The following is a 14,108-nucleotide window of genomic DNA, read 5'->3' as shown; positions in this document are numbered from 1 at the left end:
TGTTGTTTTTTCACAGAAATTGAGACGTAACCGTTCATGATAATTTAAACCTCAGTGTTATGAACGTCCCTGATACATCAGCCTGTAAATGATCCTGAAAAGGACAACATGCCATTGGAAACAAGAAAAAACGGAACTTTATTGTACATCTTAGGTTCATACATGGTGCTATGAATTCTTTGCGCAGTACTGTTTGAGGGTAGGGGGTCAAATTTAATCAATACAAAAGTTAAAATGTACATAGTATAACAATGACGATTTGTATCAACAATATGTGACATGAGGTTCATTTAACTTCCACTTGAAAATGTCTTCAATTGACTGTACAAGTCAAACTTCGCCATTCCTGATGCGAATTTCACGGGCCATCCTGCACATCTCAAAGAATCCACAGCAACAGGTCATCAACGCATCGTTGCATATCGTCCCCTGTAAGAAAATATGACAATCAAATGTGATGAGAATGAATCAACCAAATATTTGACAGTTCAAGTTCCTCAAGCTAGGGAAAACCACTAGACTAATTTGTCAATATGTGTACTGATGAAATGGTCCCTTCCTGTCTTTCATAATAAAAGGGTTAGACTGGCTGGGACCGAAATGAGTTGCATTTCTCTCTAGTGATCATTAAAATGACATTTAAAAAATGACATGCTGAATGCATGAATGCCTCACCATTCCTAATTTCTTTAGGCTCCTAATGGTAACATACCTGAATCCCATAGGTCAATCTCATGTGTGTCCTCATGGCTGTCATGCCTCCTGGAACACAGGCCAGGCATGCGTTCTCACCATACTTGTTAGCTGTGTAGCAACTCAATGCTAGTGGGCAGATGAAGCCCAAGGCACCTGTATGACGACAACATTTTACCTTATTGTAAAATCCCCAAAACAGGAAACACTTTTTTACTTGAAACACTTGACAACCATTAAACCCTATGGTATGGAACCAGGTATGCCTACTTAGTGATGATATTTAAGGTCTTATTATTTGTCTCGATACTCACAGACTAGGATGTCACTGCAGCAGGAGCACAGCCCAGTGCTCCACTCGCCAGTCTGCACATTTGTCCCATAAGAGCCTGCTCCTGGCTGGTGGGTGATGACTGGGTTCGACATGTCAATCAAATGGGGTCAGCTTCAGTCACCTAAAAATGAACCACGTTCAACAGTGAGCACAGTGGTTGAAGTTTGATCATTTCCCCAGTACAGCAATAAAACAAAACTATATGTATGTAAACTGTTGTGGGATGGGAAATGTTCATTGGTGTTTTTTCCTTCCTTCGAGATAATTGCATATAGGAAAGTTCACATAAAAGTTCCATACACTGGTACACAAGTTATAATTTTTTTGGTACTCAAGTTAATACACAGGTCCATTCATACTCTGAACCACCATCTTACTTCATATACTGCAACCCTCTCATGTATTGCAATAGGTTTTAATATAATTGCATATGTAAAATGAGACATTGTTGTATTGGCATTTCATTAAAGACTAATAATAACTGTTATATAACTGTTATGTATCATCAAAATTGTACAAGGACAAGACGTTAAGACTCTGAGAAACGACTTCAAATACTTTGTATACTCTGGTGTACAAATATGCCAAATGTTGTAGATGATCAATTTGTACTTTTTCGCAGAAAGATGTAAACCTGAACATTTTATGTAGTTTATTGATAAGTAGTTACTCTATTGTAGCTTTTTCTACATACTTGAGAGCAGAGGAAAGAGCATGTCACTCACCTATCTTGTCTGCAGCTGAGCTTCTCCAGATCTGAGTCGAAAGACTTTAACAGGAAGTTGTGATACTAAAGCTGTGAACAAGCGCTGGTTACACACTCCTACTATGTTTCTCAAGACAACTCTCAACAGTAGTGCAAACACAAAAATTCACAGTAGAACAGTTAAGCTGTTTAATAACCTCACCATTCCTCAGAATGATAGGTTTCAAGGTCAATTCACTGGTGACAGATTGTGAATATAACCTTGGTTTAACATATGAGGTCGATAAACACCCAATATCTGATATTCTTTCAGTTCTCGTAAACACGATTGCAAGCTATGTTCAGGGAAGTCATCATATGATTAATCTTGCACTTCAGTTTCAACCACAGGGCGTAATGTTCTTATTTCTCATATGTTTCATTAGTATTTTAATCAGCATCAAGTAGTGTTTTATCTCTTTCAATTGGGGTAGTTACACTTCACCATACAAGTGACTACACTTGTGAAACACGCAAGAAACAAAAAAAGAGAGCAAACAAATGTATTGTATAATCTATTTTATTAAATTCAATGATTAATTGTGGGTTTATTTGATCGTCTCAGATCACATATGCTGAGCACATAGATATTGCCCACACCAAAACCACATATCTGCGTCACTGCATTTATTGGGCCAAATGTGGTTTGATGATGCATCAACATGCATTGGGGACAGGAAGAATGAAGACTTAGTGTACTACAAACAATACGTTATTAATGTTTCTTATTACAGTATAGCAATACATGGGAAAATGTATTTTACATGGCCTGGTGGCATTGGTGGGTGGAGATTTCTCCTTAGGACAAATGGAATAGTCAAAAAGGAACAAATGCCACCCACCTGAGACACTGTGCCATGCAAAACTAATTTGCCCATTGAGTGCAATACTGAATGCATCGGAGTAAGACAGACATTGGATACTGTAGTAGTTTATTGGGTTCCTGTAGCTGCTGTTTTGGCTGGTTCTGCCAGTTTGGGGGGAGGGGTCTGCTTAATTTTCTTCCTTTGCTCCAGTTTATGTTTCTGCACCTCTTTGAATACCTAAGAAAGGACACAGTCATATAAACCTACATCAAGAAGCCCAACAACAATGACAACAACTTTGCCTTGACTTTTACATTAAGTCATGCATTAGACTATTGGTAAAAGCCATGGTTCAACACCCTGCATACAGCAGAAAGATTAACAAGACAATTGCTAGTCTGGTCCCAGATCTGTTTGTGCCGTCTTGCCAACCATACAGTACAAACTACTCTGGGACCAAGCTCGAAAATTGCACTAAGTAAAGTGAATGGAGGTTTGTTCTGTACCTTTATGCACAGGGCCTTCTTGGCCAGCCAGCGTAGGGTGGCATGTCTGTAGTACTCCGGGGGGAAAGTGTAGGTGATGCCCAGCTGCTGGCAGACATGTTCAAAGGCGTCATAGCACGTCACCCTTAGGTGCTTGAGCAGCTTTTTTCTGCGGTCAATGGCCATGAGCATCCATCGCTTGTTCGCTTTGTCCTGATACAAAGATGGGGGGGCCGAAACACAGTCAGAGGTCAAATGGAGAGAAAAAAATATGCGTAAAGCGAAAACAATATTTAAGGCTTGATTCAAACCGTGGGGCTGAAGAGCTGCACTGTAGCGCGATTGAAATGTAAAGGTAATTTCCGATTGAGCTGACTAATGCAGTGTTCACTGTGAATGAAGTCTCTGCGAAGATGGGAACATTGCCTTTACATTTCTATTGTGCTGTAACGCAGCTCTTCAGGACTACAGATTGAATCTAACCCCTAGTCTGGGAACATGTATTTTACATAATAGAGGAGTTGCTTTTCTTATTAAAAATAGCAGTGATTTTGAGACTGTCAAATCCAAACGGTCTAAAAGTGAGATACAGTATAGTGACAGACTGCCAAACCTTGGCTTCAACATTTTAGCTGTGCTAAAGGATAGTTATATTTTGCAATATGTCTGCAAAAATGTTGGATACAATGTTAGGTGTATACGTTGTGACAGTACATTCCCAGCATGCAGCAGCACCACTACTACTCTGTCAAATGTCATACGCACTACACAGTGGGTGTACGCACTACACAGGAAATCCTGTTGACAAACCTCACACCAGACAGGGAGGGGATCGGAAATTAAACGTGTGAAAATAATATGCATTCACGTCATGGTTACTATAGGGACTTAAAATGACACAGTCTTGCATTTAGCCTTCAACCATACCCACCTTAGTATGTTTGTGCAGGTGCTCCTGGTAGTTTCGGATTTTGGAGGTCAAAATGAAATGGGTTAAGAAGTGAACAAATGATTGCTGAAATAAGGTGGTTCCTCAGAGGAAAAGCACGGTTGTTCACTAGGTCCAAAACGGGAACCTACCCTTGACTTCTGTAGAGCTGCGGTCAGCTTCATCCCTCCAGACTTTTGCAATCAGCTGCTCTGTTTTCAATTTCAACTTTTCGCTCTGGTGACACGAAACATGGTGGTTTGATAATGCAATATCCAGCATAGGTGTAGAAAAATGGTCTTATCGTAATGTGAACTATAGCAACCAACAGAGGTATACACAAACTGTAGTTACTCTTATGTAGTTATTCTTATGAGCACAATGAGAAAGACTAGATGAATAGAATATAGTAACAAGGTGAAAAGAACATACATGGCTTGCTAGTTCCAGTGTCAGAAGTCTTTTGATCAGGTCATCAGCTCTGTAAACACATGATAACAGAAGAGATGTACTGTATAGTAGAGGTATAGTACAACCGCTGAGTATGCCTATATATTGTACAAATAAAGACATAGAATAACTATTTTAAACAGCGTAAATCTCATTGCTGTAGTTGTTTGGACATGGGAGAGTTGAACATACATGAGCCATGTCTGCATGACATAAAATACACTTCGTTTAAGTCTGGACAAATGAAATGTACATACGTTTGAGCGAGTGGAACAGCGGCATATTCCATTTTCAGCATTGTCGGAGGAAGATCACTCAACTGACTTTGCATCACTGATGGAAAAAAACTTAGACAGTAAATATCAAACATCCAAGTGGTCAAATAGTTGGTATAGTTGGTATTAGGTACTCCATACCTGGCTTCTTCTTTATTATGGCACGGGTATAGTTTCCCACAGGCTGAATGGTGAAACTCCCAATACCTGGTAAGAATTAAACAAATTATCAAACAATACATAATGACTCTTAGTCCATTGCTCTATGAACCATAGGACAGTGCCAGATTTATGCCTGCAACTACACTGAGCGCACAAAACATTAAGAACACCTGCTCTTTCCATGGCATAGACTGACAAGGTGAACGCTACGATCCCTTATTGATGTCACTTGTTAAATTCAATTCAATCAGTGTAGATGAAGGGGAGGAGACAGGTTAAAACATTTTTTTTGTAAGCCTTGAAACGACTGAGACATGGACTGTGTATGTGTACCATTCAGAGGGTGAATGGGCAAGACAAAATATTTGAGTGCCTTTGAACGGGGTATGGTAGTATGTGCTAGGTGCAACGGTTTGTGTCAAGAACTGCAATGCTGCTGGGTTTTTCATGCTCAACAGTTTTCTGTGTGTAGAACGGTCCACCACCCCTAGAACATCCAGACAACTTGACACAACTGTGGGAAGCATTGGACTCAACATGGACCAGCATTCCTGTGGAACGCTTTTCGACACAGTCTATGCCCCCAAACCAATTGAGGCTATTCTGAGGGCAAAAGGGGCAGGGGTAGTGCAGCTCAATATTAGGACGATGTTCTTAATGTTTTGTACATTCGGTGTATGTGCCTGCATGAGAAAGTGTCTGTAAGCATGTTCAGCAGCAACATGGTTTGCAGTAAGAGTTAGGATGTCTTACTGTAGTAGTACTTGTTTTGATGTAGGCCTACATTTTGTGAACTGTCGTGCAGAGATCATAGAAACAAGAGTGGAGTGTCATGTTCTGTATACATGATCAAGAGTGGTGGAGTGAGAAAAGTTGCTGCACACATTGCAGGGGGCCTGTGGGGAAAATAACTCTGGTTCCCACATCCTCTTCATAAAAACCACTTACTAGCAGACTGACTGATTACATGATGAGAAATGGATTAGTCATATGTCTGGGTTAAAATGGCATTAGCTTCGCACCAGTCTGGTTACAAATTATTCCTTTCATTTCAGCTGTTTAGACAGGTAGCTACTAGCTAAAGTTATCACTACATTAGTATACAATAATGATCTATTTTTATGTAATCTATTTTTATGAAACCATATATTTAGCCTAGTTAGTATACACAGGATGATAAGGACAATGGAGTAGTGCTTGATGTCCCTATGCAAAGCCCGTGTCACTGTGTACGCAAAGAGAATAACTCTTGTGTACCTGTCTATAAATGTTGTTGTTGTTGTTGTGATTAGCTATCTGTACACTAGATATCCTAGATAATTGCTGCAGTGCCCTCTCCTGGCCTACCCAAGGAAGTACTCGTTACTTGACTATTGAAAAAATAATTTTTTTACAAGGTGTTATGATGATGATAAGTGGGTTTTCACGCAAAATCTACCTATTCTGTCTTTTTCAGTAACGGTTAATTGATTCTTGCTGGGCATGTGCAGCTAGCTAGTTGATATGCATGCGAGCAAGTGCAGAAAATGAACAGGTGCGCACATCGACAAGCCGTTTCATTCGGGTATGTATATATATAATATATATATATACACCTGTCAATACAGTCTCATTGTTGCTGTGTGAAGGCCCTGTGATGACAGAGGTTGACGTCCCATATTTCAACGTGAGAGAAGCACATGTTCCTTTCTTCCTGGATAAAACACCACATTCTCGCAGAACGACAGATGTTGATTTAAGAGCACTTCTTAAGAGCCATACTTTAAGAGCCATACTTGATAACATGGCTGATTCAGAGATTATTTGATATGTATGTCAGGTATCAATGGTCAAAATGTAATGAGTAAACAGTATTCGTCCCCTACATGAGGATCGCCATTTTGATTAGACAGAACTAATCAGACGGAGAAGTCGATTCGGGAAATGAGAAGGATGCTTGAATAATCTTTTGAGGTCCTGCACACTCACCGTATTTCCCTAGTAAAAATAGCATTTGAATGACCAAAACATCACCCACAATATTTTCATGCTATTAAAATGCTCCAAATTGAAGAAATGTTACATTTTCTCTCATCTCAAACTATCAGGAAGCCTGAAAGAACAGTCTGAGTGAGCAGGGTTGCCATGTCTGCAGTTTTCCCAAAATTGGGCAACTTTGAAAACTGATGCGGGTGAAAATGTATTGGTCGCGGGTTGCAGGTTTTGGGCTACTTCTAAATTTCACCGTGGCCACCATGGCATCTCTTTACATTTTTGATTTTATTAATTTCACACTGCTACCCTCTACCCTTTGGAGAGCCTTACGGACCCAGGGTCTCGAGCTTGATGACGAGTTTGGAGGGTAGTATGGTGTTAAATGCTGAGCTGTAGTCGATGAACAGCATTCTCACATAGGTATTCCTCTTGTCCAAATGGGTTAGGCCAGTGTGCAGTGTGGTTGCAATTGCGTCGTCTGTGGACCTATTGGGGCGGTAAGCAAATTGGAGTGGGTCTAGGGTGTCAGGTAGAGGAAATAATGTGTTGAAAGTTTACACTCTTAGGGTGCGTTTGTAAATTCACTCTGGTTATCTACTCTGATTTCAGAGCACTCTCATCTGAGTTTGCCAGAGTGCAGAATAACTGATGAATTTACGAACGCATAACACCCGTTGAATATGACCGTTATCAGTAAACGTAGTAAAAAAAACACAATTCATTTGTTGCCAGCAGCTCAGTTAGTCACCAACACTCTACATAACATGAAAATAGACCAACCAGCTCTGCTAGGGGGAGTAAAATGGTCAGAGTGAGGTGTTCTCTCATTTGTGTATCGAAGTAGCTAGCGAGGTAGCAAACTTTAGCCAGTTAGCTTGGGTGCTTGACGACCTATGTGAGGTCAGAACACTTGGATTAACCCTATTGTACTCATAGCTTCCAGTGTACAGTCGTGGCCAAAAGTTTTGAGAATGACACAAATATTAATTTCCACAAAGTTTGCTGCGTCAATGTCTTTAGATATTTCTGTCAGATGTTACTATGGAATACTGAAGTATAATTACAAGCCTTTCATAAGTGTCAAAGGCTTTTATTGACTATTACATGAAGTTGATGCAAAGAGTCAATTGACCCTTCTTTTTCAAGATCTCTGCAATCCACCCTGGCATGCTGCCAATTGACTTCTGGGCCACATCCTGACTGATGGCAGCCCATTCTTGCATAATCAATGCTTGGAGTTTGTCAGAATTTGTGGGGTTTTGTTTGTCCACCCTCCTCTTGAGGATTGACCACAAGTTCTCAATGGGATTAAGGTCTGGGGAGTTTCCTGGCCATGGACCCAAAATATTGATGTTTTGTTCCCCGAGCCACTTTATTATCACTTTTGCCTTATGGCAAGGTGCTCCATCATGCTGGAAAAGGCATTGTTCGTCACCAAACTGTTCCTGGATGGTTGGGAGAAGTTTCTCTCAGAGGATGTGTTGGTACCATTCTTTATTCATGGCTGTATTCTTAGGCAAAATTGTGAGTGAGCCCACTCCCTTGGCTGAGAAGCAACCCCACACATGAATGGTCTCAGGATGCCTTACTGTTGGCATGACACAGGACTGATGGTAGTGCTCACCTAGTCTTCTCTGGACAAGCTTTTTCCCGGATGCCCCAAACAATCGGAAAGGGGATTCATCAGAGAAAATGATTTTACCCCAGTCCTCAGCAGATCAATCCCTGTACCTTTTGCAGAATATCAGTCTGTCCCTGTTGTTTTTCCTGGATAGAAGTGGCTTCTTTGCTGCCCTTCTTGACACCAGGCCATCCTCCAAAAGTCTTCGCCTCACTGTGCGTGCAGATGCACTCACACCTGCCATTCCTGAGCAAGCTCTGTACTGGTGGTGCCCCGATCCCGCAGCTGAATCAACTTTAGGAGACAGTCCTGGCACTTGCTGAACTTTCTTGGGCACCTTGAAGCCTTCTTCACAACAATTGAACCGCTCTCCTTGAAGTTCTTGATGATCCGATAAATGTTTGATTTAGGTACAATCTTACTGGCAGCAATATTCTTGCCTGTGAAGCCATTTTTGTGCAAAGCAATGATGATGGCACATGTTTCCTTGCAGGTAACCATGTTTGACAGAGGAAGAACAATGATTCCAAGCACCACCCTCCTTTTGAAGCTTCCAGTCTGTTATTCGAACTCATTCAGCATTAAAGAGTGATCTCCAGCCTTGTCCTCGTCAACACTCACACCTGTGTTAACGAGAGAATCTCTGACATGATGTCAGCTTGTCCTTTTGTGGTAGGGCTGAAATGCAGTGGACATGTTTTTGGGGGATTCAGTTCATTTGCTTGGCAAAGAGGGACTTTGCAATTAATTGCAATTCATCTGATCACTCTTTATAACATTCTGGAGTATATGAAAATTGCCATCATACCAACCCCAGTTGACCTAGCAGCAGACTTTGTGAAAATGCATATTTGTGTCGTTCTCAAAACTTTTGGCCACGACTGTACACTCCGAGAGAGCAAAATGCTCAGAATTGAACAGACAATCAAATCAAATCAGATTTTATTTGTCACATGCGTCGAATACAACAGGTGTACAACAGCGGCATTGTTGGTTAAGGACTTGTAAGTAAGCATTACAGTGAAACACTTACTTACGAGCCCTTAACCAACAATGCAGTTTTAAGAAAATACCAAAAAAAGAAGAGATAAGAACAACAAATGATTAAAGAGCAGCAGTAAATAACAATAGCGGGACTACAGGGGGTACCGGTACAGAGTCAATGCGCGGGGGCACCGGTGTCGAGGTAATTGAGGTAGTATGTACATGCAGGTACAGTTATTAAAGTGACTATGCATAGATAATAACAGAGAGTAGCAGCAGTGTAAAATAGGGGGGGGGCGATGCAGATAGTCTGAGTAGACATTTAATTAGCTGTTCAGGAGACTTATGTATGTCTTGAGGGTAGAAGCTATTTAGGAGCCTCTTGGACCTAGACTTGGCGCTCTGGTACTGCTTGCCGTGCAGTAGCAGAGAGAACAGTCTATGACCAGGGTGGCTGGAGTCTTTGACAATTTTTAGGGCCTTCCTCTGACACACCTTGGTATAGAGGTTCTGGATGGCTTGGCCCCTGTGATGTACTGGGCTGTACGCACTACCCTCTGTAGTGCCTTGCAGTTGGACGCTGAGCAGTTGCCATACCAGTGTCGTGTCTTTGGCTATGCCGGATTAAGTGATATGACATGCTATTCTATAAAATAATTTATCCGTAATTAATATTACCTGATTGAGCAAATCATGTAAATGTAATTAACTAGAGAGTCAGGGCACTACGAAAGAAAATGTATAGAGCTGTTAACTTCCGAATAAACTGTTAAAGACCTAGTAATATTTTACAGCAATAGCAGTCAATATTAATCTTCACCTTAATGCAGTCTCATCTGAAAGTAAATTCTTGGTTATCTTCACGAACCCTGGCTAACAAGTTGAATCAGCAATACAAAATTGGGTTTAATTATTTATTTACTAAATTCCTAACTAATCACACAGTGCTTCTACACCTGCATTGCTTGCTGTTTGGGGTTTTAGGCTGGGTTTCTGTACAGCACTTTGAGATATCAGCTGATGTACGAAGGGCTATATAAATACATTTGATTTGATTTGATTTGAATTACACATACACATAATTAATCATAACTTGATTACAAATTACGTCATAAAGGAAAACGTCCCTAGCTTGCGGTTAAGATATGACAGCTTGTTACACAAAAGAAAAGGGGCTGGGTTTGAGTGAAAGAGCGGGAAGACTGAGTAACAAAGGAAGAAGCTGTGCTATCGTAGATACAGTATCCTATGCATTCTAAATTACCGCCCATTTGGAAAAGGAAAATGCAATAAATATTTACTCTGAGCTGCGCTTCAGTAGGTTGGTGGTAGATGGAAGGCCGTGTTGCCAAACAGAGTCCTTTGTCCTTTCAAGAATGTCTCTTGTGGTCAATTGGATACGCTGTAGTAACGTCGTTGTGTGATAGACGAGATACTCTGTCTGTTCCTTCCTAACCCTCATTTTCAGCTGCTGTTGCTAACTCAACGGCTAGGAGGTGTCACTTCTGTAGTGAATAAGAGTCCAAAGTTCATACCATTCGCAACCAAAGCTCACGCTGATGTTGGCTTCGTTCTGTAGTTATTATCTGAACCATTCTGACATCGGACCATCGTCCTCACATCCTCGGAGCTGGAGGTTATATTGTTGTCAACGCTTTATATAGGAAGGGAGAGGAGGGCGTGTTTGAAAAGTTTTATAGCCCATGTCCCTTCACAGGGGCGGTCCACTGACTGAGCAGAGCCCTAACCTTATGAAAACCCAAATCTCACATTTTAGAAGCTAAAATCACATTTCATCCCATCACAAATAATTTAATATTCAAACATTTAAATTGAACAACAATTCCATGTGAATCCGATAACTCCGATGTGTAGACTTTCCACTGTAGAGTTTGTGTCATCTTATCATTGATGAGAATGTCTCAGATGACAACCGAACTGACATCATATTCATTAAATACCACTGCATATGTTCAATTGGTCGGATTACCAGAATATATTTCATTTCCCCCCACCTTCTGATGTTCCCAGAATCTCTATGTTAACCAAGGGGTTTGCAGATGTAACATCAGTAGGTTAGAGAGAGGAAAAAGGGGGGAAGAGGTATTTATGACTGTCATAAACCTACCCCCAGGCCAACGTCATGACAGTCCCCCCATGTTGGGTTCAATCTTGCGATTAACCTGCATGTTGCAAACCAACATAAAAATGACCGTGGGTTGTCCTGGTTGTGGACCATCGTTGTGGTCCCCATCTGGTGGTCGACCCGGGTAGGGTTTCTGCGAATGAAGTCTGTTCCATTGCTGGACAGCAGATGTCCAGTTGGTGATCGCTGTTGCAGTCCCCCCTCTCTGGTGTGGTCGACCCGGGTAGGGTGTCTGCAAATGAAGAAGTCCGCTCCATGGCTCGGCAGCGAGCCAGTGGATGTGGATGTCCGGATTGGGATCGCCGTTCCGGACCCGTCGTCTGGTCGTCCAGACTGGAAGATCTGGGCAGTAACTTAGGCAGATGTTAACAACGCACACACACACACTCATGAAATATATCATTACATTTCCTCCCAAATGAGCGGCATTGTGGCACTAACTGATGGTTGTATGGGGAAGTTGTTTATGGCTCTATCACTTTCTACATACTGAAGAAAATTAAACAAAATGAATGAAAGCATAAACAAAACAAAATATAGTTATGCCGCCTTAATCATCGAATTGGACTGTATTCTATCTACGTCCATGGTCTTGGCAAAATTACCCTATCATGGCATTGTCTAATGTCATATCTAGGGCTTTCCTAATTTGCGGGGTGTTGCTTAGGGTACTATCCTAAGTTGATAACTATATGATAAGTCTACAGCTGTAAGGCACTAGTTTTGGGCAGTCTACAGGGATGACTTATGGACTTCTGAGAAGAAAACTGGTGAGTGCTGTAACTGAGTTAAAGGCCTCAAAATAAATGTTCAACTTTACTAAGGCTGGTATTTTGCTCGGACCTTTAAGTGATCCTAGCATAAATCCTAAATGGATGTTCCGTTGTGCATGTGAGTTTATGCTTACGCAAGCACACATGTCAAGGGAAGGAAACCAAGTATCCTGGCAGATTACAACTTGTTCAGAATGAGTCTGATGTAGTCAGGTAATTTTCAGGTCAATGCCTGGATGTCAGTCAGAATTAGTGTCGAGGGAGTCTGTAATAGTTTTACTACCAGTCACAGTCTTCCACTATTGTAGTGGCGGTAGGTATGAAGAAGTCTACTTCATAGCTATGTTATCCACAGATGAGCTAACCTCATGACGGAAGTACTCTAAGTAGTAGACCAGTCGTACGTGGTGTGATCGTGGTTCATGACTCTAATAACTTTTCTCCTGAATGGAGGGTTCTATTTATTAGTGTCATGTGTAACCATTGGAAGAGTGCAATGGCGATTCCCTTGCACTCTGAGTAACTCCTATGTCACTGTTATCAAAAGCAATTTAACTTGTGAGGTTACTAATCCTCTTACTGAGTGTTGCTGGACTGACTGTAGTATTGGTACTGGTACTCAAGGGGTCCAGTTGTCCTACCGATTTATTCTGAAATGTTATCCTACAGGAATACATGATTAGAGCATTTTACTAGTTGTCTTGTAGTGACTACTACACATGGCAAGGAATGATTATTGTTGCCATTTGTTTTGGAGGTGGACAAGTCCACTGGACTTCCTTTACGACCAGTGTGGTACACCTCAGTACTATCTTAGATGTGTTCTAAGATAATCCCCATCTAGGGGCCTGTCTGCTCCTCACTGTTCTCAAAGGGGAGTTTACAACTAGATTTGATTTATGCTCTGGCGGCCTCGTACGGTGTTGTCCATAGTCTCGACCCCCCCACCGACCTCGATAAGGCTCATCATGGGTCTGGGCCCCCTTTGTGTCTCGGGACCCCCCCACCAGCGTGGGGTGTTGGTATACGAGGCGCAAACGAAAAGTTTGGATCCTATGTACAAGTTGTCAGTGGCCGTGTTATTATGAGAGTGGCTGTAACCTTTCAACCAAATCTCCTGGTGTTTGTGCTTCAACACCCTCAGTGGCTGTCGAGGTCTGTCAGTCACCACCGCGTCCGCGTGTGGCAACCTCTTCAGTACCTGCAAACTGAGACGAGGATATCGGTCTGTGATATCGCAAAGTGTTTCACCAATGGGAGTCATCGGGTCAGTTGCTGGACTGACGCCATTAGTGTCATTGTAAGGGTTGATAGTCCACCACAAAGCGGAAGGTGTGTCATCGGAAGCAGAGTATACTCTGCGCATCAATGTTTTTCTTGCTGAGACGGCCGCAGTGTTTGCGGAAGTGTCCGAAGGGCAAGAGAAGTTCATCTCAACTACCGTATTGCACGACTGCAAGGAGGAGGGAAGTTGCACATTTACAGAGACAGCTGGCTCGAAATCATGAAAATAATTGTCAATCAGATTGGCTGATCGAATGTGTCGAGATATCGTAATCTCCTTGGATCGGATTCTGCACCAAGTGTTTTCGAAACGTCTTTTTCCCAAGGGGTGTTTTCGACAGATACCACTCGTGGTATGACTGCGTTGCAGCTAGCGTTAGGGGAGAACAGTGTGGTCGGTGGAGAAGGCACTGTAGCCTGTGACCATACCTGGTTGGTTTTCCAATCC

At 41.8% G+C, this 14,108-nt stretch overlaps 2 protein-coding genes across 2 annotated transcripts; both read right to left on the bottom strand.

The window, feature by feature from the left end:
- Positions 1-112: 112 nt before the first annotated feature.
- Positions 113-1,879, bottom strand: LOC109901488 (PLAC8-like protein 1). Its single transcript, XM_020497486.2, has 4 exons — positions 1,753-1,879; positions 1,008-1,148; positions 713-849; positions 113-429 (listed from the first exon to the last, which is right to left on the bottom strand). The coding sequence occupies exons 2-4, from the start codon at positions 1,117-1,119 to the stop codon at positions 331-333; spliced, it is 348 nt and encodes a 115-aa protein (XP_020353075.1). The 5' UTR covers positions 1,120-1,148; positions 1,753-1,879; the 3' UTR covers positions 113-330.
- Positions 1,880-2,287: 408 nt separating this feature from the next.
- LOC109901489 (28S ribosomal protein S15, mitochondrial-like) lies at positions 2,288-4,964 on the bottom strand. The gene is made up of 6 exons (XM_020497489.2): positions 4,858-4,964; positions 4,699-4,774; positions 4,424-4,472; positions 4,144-4,228; positions 3,085-3,276; positions 2,288-2,815 (listed from the first exon to the last, which is right to left on the bottom strand). Exons 4-6 carry the CDS (start codon positions 4,174-4,176, stop codon positions 2,705-2,707), a joined length of 336 nt encoding a protein of 111 aa, XP_020353078.1. The 5' UTR covers positions 4,177-4,228; positions 4,424-4,472; positions 4,699-4,774; positions 4,858-4,964; the 3' UTR covers positions 2,288-2,704.
- Between the last annotated feature and the right edge of the window lie 9,144 nt (positions 4,965-14,108).

The sequence above is a fragment of the Oncorhynchus kisutch genome, linkage group LG13, assembly GCF_002021735.2.
Source record: "Oncorhynchus kisutch isolate 150728-3 linkage group LG13, Okis_V2, whole genome shotgun sequence".
Taxonomy (NCBI): domain Eukaryota; kingdom Metazoa; phylum Chordata; class Actinopteri; order Salmoniformes; family Salmonidae; genus Oncorhynchus; species Oncorhynchus kisutch.
The sequence above is the reverse complement of the archived record's forward strand: the minus strand, read 5'-3'. Positions and strand labels throughout refer to the sequence as shown.